At 46.0% G+C, this 14,003-nt stretch overlaps 1 protein-coding gene across 2 annotated transcripts in view; it reads right to left on the reverse strand.

Moving 5' to 3' along the window:
- Window positions 1-13,765, reverse strand: part of MAP3K15 (mitogen-activated protein kinase kinase kinase 15) — a 201,748-nt gene extending 187,983 nt beyond the window's left edge. For both annotated transcript variants that reach the window (XM_075594301.1, XM_075594300.1), the window contains exon 1: window positions 11,690-13,765. In XM_075594301.1, the coding sequence (XP_075450416.1) occupies window positions 11,690-12,038 (349 nt within the window). In that variant the 5' untranslated portion in view covers window positions 12,039-13,765. The remainder of the gene's footprint in view (window positions 1-11,689) is intronic.
- Window positions 13,766-14,003: the final 238 nt, after the last annotated feature.

Here is a 14,003-nt window from a genome sequence, read left to right on the forward strand (position 1 = left end):
GCCACTACAAAAAGTAGTTCCGGCCGCGGAAATGATTTGCAAGAAAGAGGGATATTTTGCACGCAAAGCTGCTGCAAGGAGAAGGCGGGAACTAGCCGCGGGAAAAGAATCCAGCTCTGAGGAGGAAACTGGCGCGAAAACGCAGACCGCGCCCACCAGGACTGAGAGAGGCGCGGCCTTAATTAAGGGGCATGATATTCCCCTGTGGGATCCGTCCATAATTGCAACCCCTGGGGGCGGGTTCCAGCTATGTCAGCGGAAGGAGGAGCCGAAGCAGGAAGTGGCTGGCCCAGAAGCTTCTACCGGTCAGTCACGAGGAACCACTGACCTGGAGAGACCCACACTGAAAGTGGTCCCCACAAAGAGAATGGCCTGCCCCTCCGCTGTGGGAACTATTGGTCTCCACCCAGCCCTACTCAGTACCCGGTGGGCTACTAGTAGTAAGGGTGGCTAACACCGAGACGGTGGTCGGGCTCTGCCTACAATGCGGGCTGCCCGGAGGCACTGTCAACACGGCGGCACGTTGCCCACATTGCGGGACATTATATCTGTGGCCCATGCCCACATTTATACCCATTCAACCTGCTGACCCCCCGGGGGACATGGCTAAGCGCTCCGCCGAGTCCCCTGGCGCACTATGGCTCAACCGTGCGAGTCCCGGAGAAAGGGGACTGGAGTCGACCATGTCGGCTGGGTCAGTAGCGACCGAGGCGGTCGGGTCACTCCCCGACCGTGCAGAGACAAGAATTTCGCCACGCTCGGCGACCCCGAGATCCGGGAAGGGAGATTACTCAGATGAGGACCTCCGTGAACTAGCGGCGGCGAAATCGGGATCCCAGAGGGACCCAGGACGGACGACACCCCGTGGGGTGAGTGGCAGCTGTCAGAAAGACAGAACGTCCCCCGCAGATCGGCGAGCCGAGAGACGGAGTCCCTCCGCCTCAGAACGTGGCGGCGACGGACGAGAGACGCCGGCACCCCTGCGGACGGGTAAGAGGAGTCCCTTCACTTACCTTGCCCCAGCAGACGGTGTAGGAGCAGAAGGGCCGTGCCAGGCCCGAGGCGCACGTGGAGAGACGGCATCACTTCCGGTGAAGACGACGGCGGAGCTTCCGGATTTCGTCATCGAAGAAGAGATCCCGAATGGGGGTCCAACCCGCGATGACTGTGTTTCCGGTTCCGGGGAGGACATCACTTCCGGTGGCGACAGCGGAACCGCTGGGAACAAAGCAGAGACGCTTCGGCGATCGGGGGAAGGTCCCCGATCACCTCCAAGGCCCAGAAGTTGGATCGGCGATCCGAGGACTGAGGAGGGTGAGATATCCTCATTGGACCAGTCTACGGACAGCCAGGAACGGGTCGTAACCCCGTGGGGTCCTATCACTCGCCCCTATGCCCCATCCCCTGGCCTAGATAAAGCCCCTGCCCCTGTCACCTGTTCCACGGGATCCCCGCCTAGCCTGGAACTCATGGACATACCTTCGGGGGGGGAGGAGAGACGGACTGGGGAAAGACAGCGCAGTGGCGCTACGGAGGGCGATTCTAGGGGAGGGGGAGAGTTGAGAGTGGCCGCGGTAGGCCGGTGGTTGCCCCCTGCAGTTCCTGAACCGGTGAAGAAGGCCCCGGGATCCTCCAGGTGGTTTCTACCGCGATCGGCACGGTCGTCGGGGGTATTTTCTCTGGATGATGATAGAGAGTCAGGGGGGTCAAATAAATTTAGAGAGAACCGTTGGTGGGCCCCACTATTCGAAGGATACTCCGCCTGGATGGACCGCACTCGGTTCCTCATCCGGCGAGAAGATGTAGTGGATTACTGGTGGGCTGTGGGAGAGTTTACACCTGAGCAGAGGGACAGAGAGTTGCAAGAGCGGTGGCTGCAGATTGAGCATAGGGAGATAGAACCCATGGGTCCTAGTATCCTATCAGACCCCGTGGACCCTGATGAGCCCCTATCATGGGTGTTACCTGGGAGGGCAGGTAAGGCTGACCTGACTAGGATAAGTAGGGCTGAGCGGACCATAATGGCTCGGTATAAATCATCCCACGGGTTGGAGTACCCGTATGTCCCTGAGCCTCTTATGGACGAAATAGAGGAAAACAGAGATAGGTGGCTTAGGGAGGCCATTGAAATGCATTTAGTAGGAAGGGGAAGTGCAGTAGTAGGGAAGAAGGCCGAGGAACGGATAGAGCATAGAGTGCGTGTATGGGGCATTGGTAGAAACATTTATAAACACAGGGTGACATATAGGCCTGAGAGGGGACTGCCTAGGCACTATCACGTCACGGTCATAGACATGGGCGGTAGAGAGGTCAAGAAACCTGACCCGAGTCACTATTTTTAGGGGGTACTAATACATTACGCGGGTTCGTGGCTGCTGGTCGGGGCGGGCTTGGCGGAATGTACTGTAGACATTTTGTTATGATATTATGGAAATTTGTATGTGAAGTTAACCTAATTATGTGTTGTATTTCAGTGCTTCCTGGAAAAGGGTATACAAATTTAGGTCCCAGCGAGGACAATGGGATTCACCAGGGGGAGAATGTAGCGGTCATGTAAAATGGCTACAGTCATCTCTCCTGCTGACAGTAAGGCCTGGTAAGTTGTGGGCATGCCAGCAGTAATTATGGAGGTTTGCCCTCACACCCTGGTGGGGTGCCCTGTGTATGGATGGGAGTAGTCACATGCTCTGACTCCATGGTTAGTGATGTCAGAGGTGTGTCAGCTTCCAGAGTGTACATAAGGCACAGCACTGAGTCCAAAGTTAGATCTGCGTCCAGTTCTGCTAAGAGGAGGAGGAGTTCTGGCAGGAGTTCAAGTTCTAGTACTAGCCTGAGTTACTGAGAGTTCTAGTTATGTTATAGTAACTGAAGAGGAGACTGTGTCCAGGGACCTGGCACAGGGCAGTGATCCCTGCGGGGATAGGGAATCCATATCTAAGGAGAGATACACCTTTTAAAGGGAGGCACTGACTGAACATGAGTGGCTAGATATCTACTGCGAGGGGCAGCTAGCCCACTCAGGCAATAAAGATGTTCTCAATCACAAAACCTCTCGTGTACATGTGTGGAATGAATGTACAGAGAAGAGCACCACGGAGGAGTTCCTCAACAGGATCATCCCCATGCGGATGCAGGGACCCTGATGAGGTGGAGGCGCTGCACTGGAACTAGGTGAGACTCAGCACACTACCTCAGCTGCCTGTCTGGACGGGTCATCCCCACACACCATCATGCGGGAGACTCAGGAGTCTTGTAGCCAACAGGTGCACCACCAGACACTACCACACTGTAATGGGGGCCGGTTAGACCACAGGGGCCAATGTGAGATTGGGTGGGTCAGGCCGGTTCAGAAATACCGTTACATATATAATATATATATATATATATATATATATATATATATAAAATATATATATATATATAAATATATATATATATATATATATATATATATATATATATATATATATATATATATATATATATATATATATATATATATATATATATATATATATATATATATATATATATATATATATAAAGGTGGGGTTGCAGACCTGCCTAAGACATGCAGATGAGCATACAGTTGTATTTGCATATTTACTTTCCTGTGGAGGGTTTTTGTCACTTTTTTTACTCACCATAACTTAACTCAGTATTATGGTATACCCTATCCCATAGCTTCTTTGCATACCCAGTTAATCAACCCCACACTGATGAGACCCATTAAGGTCAAAACAGCTGTCTGCGGGCCTCGGGCCAGAGGGAGGAAGAGACGGATGTCCTGAATCCTAACGGAGGAAGGCATCAATGTCCCTGGAGACCTAGTCTTTCGGGCTGAAATCTTCAGGGAACCCGTTCTGAGGGTGGCTCTGACTTCGGTTGGACAGTCCAAGGGCATGCACCCGAACCACTGAAGTGGATTGGGATCTGATGAACGAGAGGGGCGGGTACCCCCCAACCCTCTCAGGAGGGGAAAAAAAAAAAAAAAAGCTGTCTGTGGGTGGTTTTCTGGGTATGCACCTTAACCCTGGCTGTGCTCAAAGCTGTGACCATGCAGCAAGCTTAAGCCTATAGGGAACCATGTTAAAAATGGTTTTTGTAGCAAAAAGTGGCACTGCGTGCTCATTTGCATGTCATTTCCCAGAATCCCTTGCTGCAGTGGAAGTGCTGTATGCTGGGTGATAATGGTGAAAGGTGGGGTTGCAGACCTGCCTAAGACATGCAGATGAGCATACAGTTGTATTTGCATATTTGCTTTCCTGTGGAGGGTTTTTGTCACTTTTTTTACTCACCATAACTTTACTCAGTATTATGGTATACCCTATCCCATAGCTTCTTTGCATACCCAGTTAATCAACCCCACACTGATGAGACCCATTAAGGTCGAAACAGCTGTCTGTGGGTGGTTTTCTGGATATGCACCTTAACCCTGGCTGTGCTCAAAGCTGTGACCATGCAGCAAGCTTAAGCCTATAGGGAACCATGTTAAAAATGGTTTTTGGAGCAAAAAGTGGCACTGTGTGCTCAATTGCATGTCATTTCCCAGAATCCCTTGCTGCAGTGGAAGTGCTGGGTGATAATGGTGATAGGCGGGGTTGCAGACCTGCCTAAGACATGCAGATGAGCATACAGTTGTATTTAGACACACATACACACACACACACTCCACTGAAGAAATAAAATACAAATCTTGCTAAGATTTTGGAGAAAGCTTTTTGTGACAAATTAATGCTTTAGAATGAAAGTTTTTTTTTTAATGAGAATACCAAGCCACAAAATCCCAAATTCATCAGATGTCCACCAGGTACTCCGATTGTTTCCGGGATAGGTAGTGTCACTGAGAATGTGAGTCACTATATAGACATTATCCTAAGACCCTTTTTATTTACATTATCATTGTATGGGACACTGCAGATGTTTTAAAAAGATTAAATGATATAAAAAGTTAAGATCAGATGCATTATTAGTGACTCTTGATGTGGAATGGCTATACATCAATCCCTCATTCTTCTGGTCTTACAGCTATTGAACATTTTCTGAATAGTAGAGCATTTCAATATGGAAAGCATAACAGACATTTCTCAGCAAGGGAATGGTTTGAAGCAAAAACCAAAGAGTTTGCATGTAGATTTAAAGAGAGGGGTTATACAAAAAGCAGTATTATAAAGGGCTATAAAAGAGCTATTAATACTGACAGGGAATCACTATCTAAAAACGACTAGATCCAACCCTCCAACAATTTGCTTTGTTAGCGAATATGGTGCTCATTGTGGAGGAATTGAAACCAATGACAAAATATATTGGAACATTGTTTTACAGGATGAGGATTTACCAATAAAGAGACTTTACAGAGATGAACCGTGCACACAATTTACGCCAAAAAGTTCTGTTAAATAACCCAAATTAAGAGAATCTAAGCCATATAAGTGTAAATTTACTTGAGAAATGATCTACGTATATATTTATATATTTGTAACCACTAATCCTTTTGGAGACATATTAATGATCTAGATAGGGTCTGTATTTGAGACCAGTCTTAGCCCAGCTTAGGCTTGTCACCTGGCTCTGGATCACATGAACAGGCCCAGCCAGTCCAGCATCTCAAATTAGTTTGGGAGAGAAAAGATGAACTGGTTGAGGGTTCCTATTTAAAAGTAGCAATCTATGCTAATCGCCATTTGATTTTTTTTAACCTGTTTTAACAGTTCAAGCATTATCCTACGTTTTTTTTTTTTTTAATTTAAATAAATCAGTTCTGTACTATGAGAAAATACTGGTAGCATTTAAAAAAAAATGTTTTAAAGACATTATTAATGTTTCTAATGTAGGAAGCCTTTACAAAGTGACAGCCCCTTCCCCTTCTGATAGGCTCTGGCTCTTGAGCCCCGCCCTCTCTCTAGCAGTGCACCAATTGTATCTAGTAACTGCCCAGTCAATTATATTCTTGGAACTACATTGCCCACAATGCTGTGCAAGAACTGAATTAAATAACCAGAGCAAACGATAGATTACAGGAGAATGGATTGGTCTGCAATTTAGCTAATCACTTGTCAGTGTGCAGATTGTATTGATGCACATATTGAATAGGATTTTTTTTTTTTTTAAACGGCAGCTTGAACTGCAGCTTTAACAGGTAAACTATAATGAATGAATCTGCACTTTTCCAGGACTAACAGCTACAATTTAACATTTTTACAAAACGACGATGATCTACTATACAGTATCTGTTGTTCAACTGTGGCTGTGAAAATGTAACCCAAACGAGTTGAGCAAGGTGAGGTGAGAGAGCTATTTACAAGTAGAAGTAATAATTGTGCTAGGCCTGGTGTTTTGTGTTTGAACTACAGTAGACTCAGTCAAGCCTAATGGGACTTTAAGTCGTAAGTACAATGATTTCATATCGGTGAATCAATGTTTTAAGATAGTGTTACAGTATACACTGAATCAATTTGAATGAATTGACACTGTTGGACTATGACCCAGATTTATTAAGTATTGTTTGTGGCTCCTCTAATATTTAGTTAATCTGGCCATTTATACAGTATAGAGTGGGATTAACTGCGCTATTGTTTTATTTATATTTCTCTATGACAAGATTACCCTTATTAGGGAGTTGATTATAAATTTACAGAGCCCAAAACAATTAGAGGAAATGCTATATAATTTATATCTCCTGTTTTGTTATTCTGCAAATACACAACTGTCATCAATTGGCTGATGTGACAACAAAACATGACTTTTTTGTATCGATTGTTTCTTTGTACACTGTAATAGAAGTTACTGTTTGTGGAAAAGTAGTATTACAAGTTGCAGTATGTGTATTTATTTATTTTAGTTATGATTGAAGCAGAGGGTCTTCGGAGCTGAACTGCGTTTATATCAGCCTCGGGACCCCCTGCTTGCCGGGATACTTATCTGCATAGGGGGTGTCTGCATCTCCACATTTAAAGGTCCTGGTCACATGGTCCAATTGGAAGCTGCAAGGGATGACGTCGCCGTTTCCTATTGGCCCACATGACGTGGGACATTGAAGGCCACCATTATGTAAGCCCCAACAAGCCCGGTTGGAGTGTATACCTGCAGTGATCCCCTGCTTCAATCTTATAACTGAAAAATAAAAATAAACAAACTGCAACATGTAGTGCTGCTTTAAGTGGGCATTTTATCTCAAGTTAATCTGTTACAAAGATAGAGAAGACAATGTTACATTGTTTCTTTAAAGATTAATTCCCACAATCTGAAGGGGCAATTTGCAATGTTGAGGGACATTGACAATCTTGAAAGGAGTTTAGTGCTCACAGAGCAGGCCCTGGCTGAGACTCGTGGTGCAGAAGGTGGACGTGTGACTGAGGAATAGGAACAGGAAGGCAGGTGGGTAACAGGTAGGCCAGGTCCCCACTGGCTACTGCAGTGCCCGTTGTGGCGGACGCCGCAGGGACAAGAGCCGCCCAACAATGGGGCCGGGCCCGCTGCGCAGACAGAAACACCTGCACTCAAGAGAATTGAGATCAGGACTCGTGACGGAGCGCTAGACCATGCCCCCGGGCGATTCAGCCTCGCAGGCGTGCATGCAGCGCACTGGGGCCGTAGCCTCTTAAGGGGAAGCGGCAAGTAAGTTCTGACCTGACCCATCCCAATAGATTTGTCAGATTGAGTGAAGATATTGGGAGTGTCAGGTCAGGAATGGCAAGGCTGTAGGAGACCGATTCCACTAGCAGCCAGATAAATAGTTCTTCCAGGACAGAGGAAATCACAGACCAAGAAAGGTTGTGGTGTTAGGGGACTCCATTGTTAGGACGGTAGATATGGCAATCTGTTGCCGTGACAGCATGAACCAAACAATGTGTTGTCTCCTGTTTGTTCCAAATTATGGTTCCTAATGTTGTGGTATTATGATTTACCCCGGTCATTCTTTGTTCTGTACCTCAAATTTGAAAACTTCAATAAAAAATTTGTGATTAAAAAAAAAAAAACCATCATTAGAAAATCACACTTATCAGTATGCACTTGGGTAATAAATATAAAATAAAACAGTCTAAATCAATGTGGCTAAATAAACAAGTAGGGGAGAAAATGGAAAAGAAGAGGCAGTCATTTAGATTCTTAAAGTCAGAAGGGACGGAGAAAAATAGCAAATGCTGTTATATTTTTTCTTGTAGAATCCATTAAACTATTTTTTTTATGGGAACTAGCTCTCGTTGGAATTCTTTATGTACTTTTTGATCCTGTGCTGTTGGTGCCTGCTTTTTCCCATCTGCATGCATGCAGAAGGGACGGAGAGGCATCGTATCAGAATTATAAGGAATGTAACAAAAGTTACAAAAAGGGCAATCAAAGTAGCAAAAAAAGGATTAAAATAGAAAGTAAGATCAACCTTAAAAAGTTATTTAAGTACCTTACTAACAAAAAAATTATAGAAATGAAAATATAGGACACTTTCGATGTGAGATGAGCATGCAATTTATTGGAGATAAGGAAAAAGCAGCGGTATTAAAAACATTCTTTGCTTTTGTATTTACCAGGGAAGAATCAATTGCAATAATAGTTCCACAGAAGGAAGCCACAATGTCTATATTAACAAACAATTGGCTAACTTTAAGAAAAGGTGGCTTGATAAAATTAAAGTAAATCAGACGTAGCGCCTATATTTAAAAGGGGAGCTGGATCATAACCAGGGAATTACAGACCTGAGAGCCTAACATCAATAGTGGGGAAGCTACTTGAAGATTTAGTACAGGATAATATTCAGGAATACCTAATGAATAACAATTTTTTTTAGTAATAGTCAGCATGGATAGGTCGTGCCAAACTAACCTTATTTGTTTCTTTGAGGAGGTAAGTAGGAATTTAGACCAGGGTAATGCAGTTGATGTGGTTTACTTAGATTTTGCAAAGGCTTTTGATACAGTTCCACACAAGAGGTTAGTGTACAAAATAAAGAAAATTGGACTCTGTAAAAATATTTGCACTTGGATTAAAAACTGGTTGAAGGATAGACGACAGAGAGTTGTCGTAAATAGAACTTTTTCAGGTTGGGATAAAGTTGTGAGTGGAGTAACTCAGGGATTGGTACTGGGACCCCTGTATTTAACTTATTTATTAATGACCTTGAGGTTGTCATAGAGAGCAAAGTCTCCATCATTGCTGATGACACCAAATTGTGTAAGGTAGTAAAATCAGAGCAGGATGTAATTTCTCTCCAGAAAGACTGGAAACTAGGACAGGTAAATGGCAAATGAGGTTTAATACAGATAAATGTAAGGTTATGCATGTAGGAAACAAGAATAAACAGACGACACAAATTAAATGGGGATAAATTGGGGGAATCCTTGATGGAGAAGGATTTAGGAGTGCTTGTAGACAGCAGGCTTAGCAATCAGGTCGAATGTCATGCAGTAGCTGCAAAGGCAAACACGATCTTATCTTGCATTAAATGGGCAATGGATGGAAGGGAAGTAAACATAATTATGCCCCTCTATAAAGCATTAGTAAGTACACCTTGAATATGGAGTACAGTTTTGGGCACCACTCCATAAAAATCACATTACAGGCATACCCCGGTTTAAGGACACTCACTTTAAGTACACTCGCGAGTAAGGACATATTTTTAATAGCCCCATACCTCTGTGTCCGTACGCTCACTTCGAGAGTACGGACACTTATTCTGCCCTACAGACCGCCGTAGTAGTGTGATGCGCTGATTCCCCTCACCCAATAGGCAAACGGCAGCTCGTGCATGCGCCTGTCAGCATGTCCTGAACAGCAATACCATTTCCCTACCTGTACCTGTGATTCACTTTAAGTACATTTTCGCTTTACATACATGCTCTGGACCCATTGCGTACGTTAATGTGGGGTATGCCTGTATGAAACAGAGAAGAGCCACCAAATTAATAAAAGGGTAGAAAATCTGATTTATGAGAGGCTATCTCATTTAGATTTGATTACATTAGAAAAGCGGCGTCTAAGAAGGAATATAACTATATCCAAATATATCCCCTGTGTTAACCTAATTAATCTGTCACTGTCTGTGGTATATTTGTCCATAGGTGGGACCACAGCAACAGATGAATGGCTAGTGCCATAGGTTGTGTATTACGAGCTAGGTGATTATCAGTGTATTTATTTTTCCACTATGTCTTTGTGTATCCATATCTGATGACCACTAGAGATGGTCAAAGTTCTAATCCGTTTCTTTGGAGGGATGACTTTTCGTGAGTCGCCTGAGATAAAAATAAAAAAAAATAGCCTCTATATACTGTATAAAAAAATGTTTATTCCCTTTTGCTGGACACTGATTAAATTCAGATATATCAGCATTGCCTCCTGTAACATTACTCCAGGGATTGTGTAATAGAAAAAGTAGATTTTTCTGTAGCACACTAAGTCACCTGCCATATGGACATGGACACTCTGAGGGAATAACCCACCTCACTTTCATCACAGTAGGTAATTGGTTGGTACACAGTAGCTGTTCCCTGTTCAACCCTATCTCCTACAAAAACGTGCATTGGCCGCCTGTGTAGATTAGAGGGTTGTAACCCGTACATATTTGGCTGAGTTGCCTTTCCTAGAAATGAGTTATGATTAATGCCTGGCCCTTGCCTACCTTCTTTAAACTCTATGGCCCTAGGGTAACCTGCACTGGTGACAACCAAACCCTTGATATGCTCCATGAAACATAACAAGCTAGTTGCCTCGTCTCAAACTCATCTAGTCCACCCTGTGTATGGTAGAATTAAGTGCCATAAGAAAGTGGTCCTGAACTCTCACCTGTATCACAGAAAAGTTCTACAGCCTAATTATAATGTAACAATACCACTGTCCTGAAGACCTCGTGGTAATCTGACTAATGTAGTGTCCCTGTGCCAGATGGGGTATAGCCACCTACCCACATTGCTATGAATCAAGTAGATTTACAGTACATGCCAGCCCTAATACCAGACCTAACGCTAAACAAACTCCTGTAATCTCACCTGCATAGACAGTAACAGTACAAACAAATGTCCTGGAGTTAACTTCAAGAAAATATACGGTTTACCTATCCAAACCTCTTGATCTTCCTATCCCCTTGCACTAACCCACCTTAATGTTCCATGCATCATATAGGGTGCAGGCACTAGAACATGTATGGGTTTGTTACATGGCAGCCTTATTCCTGATTTTACTGTTTCAACTATATCATATGTTACACTGATGGTCACACAGCACTGGGTACTTCTTCCCTGTATCTTAGATGGATTCCAGCAAGACTTTAACAATGGCCCTGCATTAACTGATTTACCAGCACTATAAAAGGTGCCTATGCTTACGTCGTTAATGGCCCGACGGTAACCCAACTCCTGCAATGCCTCTCACCATCATGGAAGGTGTCAAGCACACCTTGCAATCTACTCCTGCAGTGCTTTTCATTAGCAGCACAGAAAGTCCCTAATCCAGCTGCAGCATAGGAGACATCCAACACAGCTTTGATGGTTAGCCAGATTTAATTCTCTGGTAGTAACCCTCCTCCTGCAGTGCCCCTCACCTGCACCACAGTAGCTATCTAATAACATCCCAGCTCTTATGTCCTCGTGGTAACCATCTTCCTGCAGTGCCTCTCACCTGCTGCATAACTATCTCATGGCAGACCAAGCTCTTGGGCCCTGCTGGCTCCCCTCCTCCTAAAGTGCCTCACTCTCACCTGCATCATAGAAGGTGTCCAGGACGGCTGTCTCCCCAAAGTCGAGCTCCCCGAAATTGAGACTGCTGAGCTGCGCCCCCTCTCCCTCGCAGGCTCTGCGCAGACACTGCAGGGCTCCAGACTCCGGGCTGCCCCCCTGGGTGGATTTGTGGCTGTCATTGAGGACATAGACCACCCGCAGGGACCTCTGCCTGTTGCACCACGGGGTGCCCTCGCCCCCTGATCCCCCCGCCGCCGGGGGCTCCGCAGATGGGAGGGTGCACATGGGTTCCCCTCCTGCCCCAGTCTGCTCCCGGCTGCACCCCCCGGGATCTCCCACCGCTTGCCCTGCTGCAAAGGGGCTCTCCATGCCGCCCGGGTGTTGGGAGTGAGATCTGCCCCTTCTTCACATGGGAGAATGAGTCTAATTACTTGGGGCAACTAGGATTTAGATCCCTGTGTGGGGGCAATTTGCAGGTGGCTGAAGGCAAATGAGCTGTGGGGCAGATGCACGAGATCTTGGGAGTAGATGAGAGGGGTCAATTCACCTGCTAGTAAGGGCACAGTGTTTTGTAGAAGATATGCATTTAACCATTGGACCAACACAGGTAGATTATTGGGGGTAAATTCACAGGCTCTGCTGGGCACAGGGTCTTTGGGGGCAAATGCTCACAAGCTTTTAGGGGGAAAGGTAAAATAATTGGGAATTGAGGGGCAAATCACATGCATGTGTTCAGGATCTTTGGGGTAGATTATTGGGGTTCAGTTGAGGCTCCTGGAGGCAGATGCAAAGTCTGGGTGGGTGTATTGGAAGTGAGAGGCAGGCATACAATGTCACAGGCTCCTGGAGGCAGATGCAAAGTCTGGGTGGGTGTATTGGAAGTGAGAGGCAGGCATACAATGTCACAGGCTCCTGGAGGCAGATGCAAAGTCTGGGTGGGTGTATTGGAAGTGAGAGGCAGGCATACAATGTCACAGGCTCCTGGAGGCAGATGCAAAGTCTGGGTGGGTGTATTGGAAGTGAGAGGCAGGCATACAATGTCACAGGCTCCTGGAGGCAGATGCAAAGTCTGGGTGGGTGTATTGGAAGTGAGAGGCAGGCATACAATGTCACAGGCTCCTGGAGGCAGATGCAAAGTCTGGGTGGGTGTATTGGAAGTGAGAGGCAGGCATACAATGTCACAGGCTCCTGGAGGCAGATGCAAAGTCTGGGTGGGTGTATTGGAAGTGAGAGGCAGGCATACAATGCCACAGGCTCCTGGAGGCAGATGCAAAGTCTGGGTGGGTGTATTGGAAGTGAGAGGCAGGCATACAATGTCACAGGCTCCTGGAGGCAGATGCAAAGTCTGGGTGGGTGTATTGGAAGTGAGAGGCAGGCATACAATGTCACAGGCTCCTGGAGGCAGATGCAAAGTCTGGGTGGGTGTATTGGAAGTGATAGGCAGACATACAATGTCACAGACTCCTGGAGGCAGATGCAAAGTCTGGGTGGGTGTATTGGAAGTGAGAGGCAGGCATACAATGCCACAGACTCCTGGAGGCAGATGTGCAGGAACTTCTTCTACTCAGAACATAGGAGGGTCCGGGGAAAATGTAGCTTCGCGAGCTAGTCAGGCTCAACTTTTGGGGTCACTCCGCAGTCTCTTAAATGCACATGTGCAGGATCTAAGGGTTAATTCTCTGACTCTGGGCAACGCAGGATATAGATGCAAAGGCAGCAACAGGATCCTAGGGAAGTTTCAGCCTCTTGGAAAGGCTGCAGAAACTAAAGGAAGTCTCCAGAAGTGAAGCTGTGGTGTGATTTCCAGTCACTCTGCACATGCTGCTCTGACACCAACAAGTAACTGCCCCCTCCAAGCATAACTCGGTATAGGCTGCATGTCCGGGGGCTATAATGACAGCCCCAGTCTCTCCCACCGGCTGCAGCTTCTGTTTGCTGTACCTCTGCAGCGTCTTGATGTTATTATCAGCTGGAGTTTGTGTGCAGCCTGATGTCTCGCACTGCAGGTCTGCACAGTGGAGATCCTGATCCCCGCCCTCGCCTGCTTGCTATCAGGAACTTAGCAGCACGTCCTCTGACTTCAGTAACGTTAAGACAGTGACTGAGCTGAGGACTGCTTGTGTTTCCCTTCTATTCTTTATTAGACAGCCTGGATAGAGGCTGGGAGGAGCACCTCTAGGGGAAGGGCTGAACTTGCAGGAACCTCCCCTAAACCACAGGGGACTGAGGAAAATAAACACCCTGACAGGGTGGATACAGACACCTGTAGACAGAAAACTCACACTGACAGAAAGGGTAAAACTACAAAGACAAACAGGCAACAATGGCCAATTA

The sequence above is a fragment of the Ascaphus truei genome, chromosome 3, assembly GCF_040206685.1.
Source record: "Ascaphus truei isolate aAscTru1 chromosome 3, aAscTru1.hap1, whole genome shotgun sequence".
Lineage (NCBI taxonomy): Eukaryota > Metazoa > Chordata > Amphibia > Anura > Ascaphidae > Ascaphus > Ascaphus truei.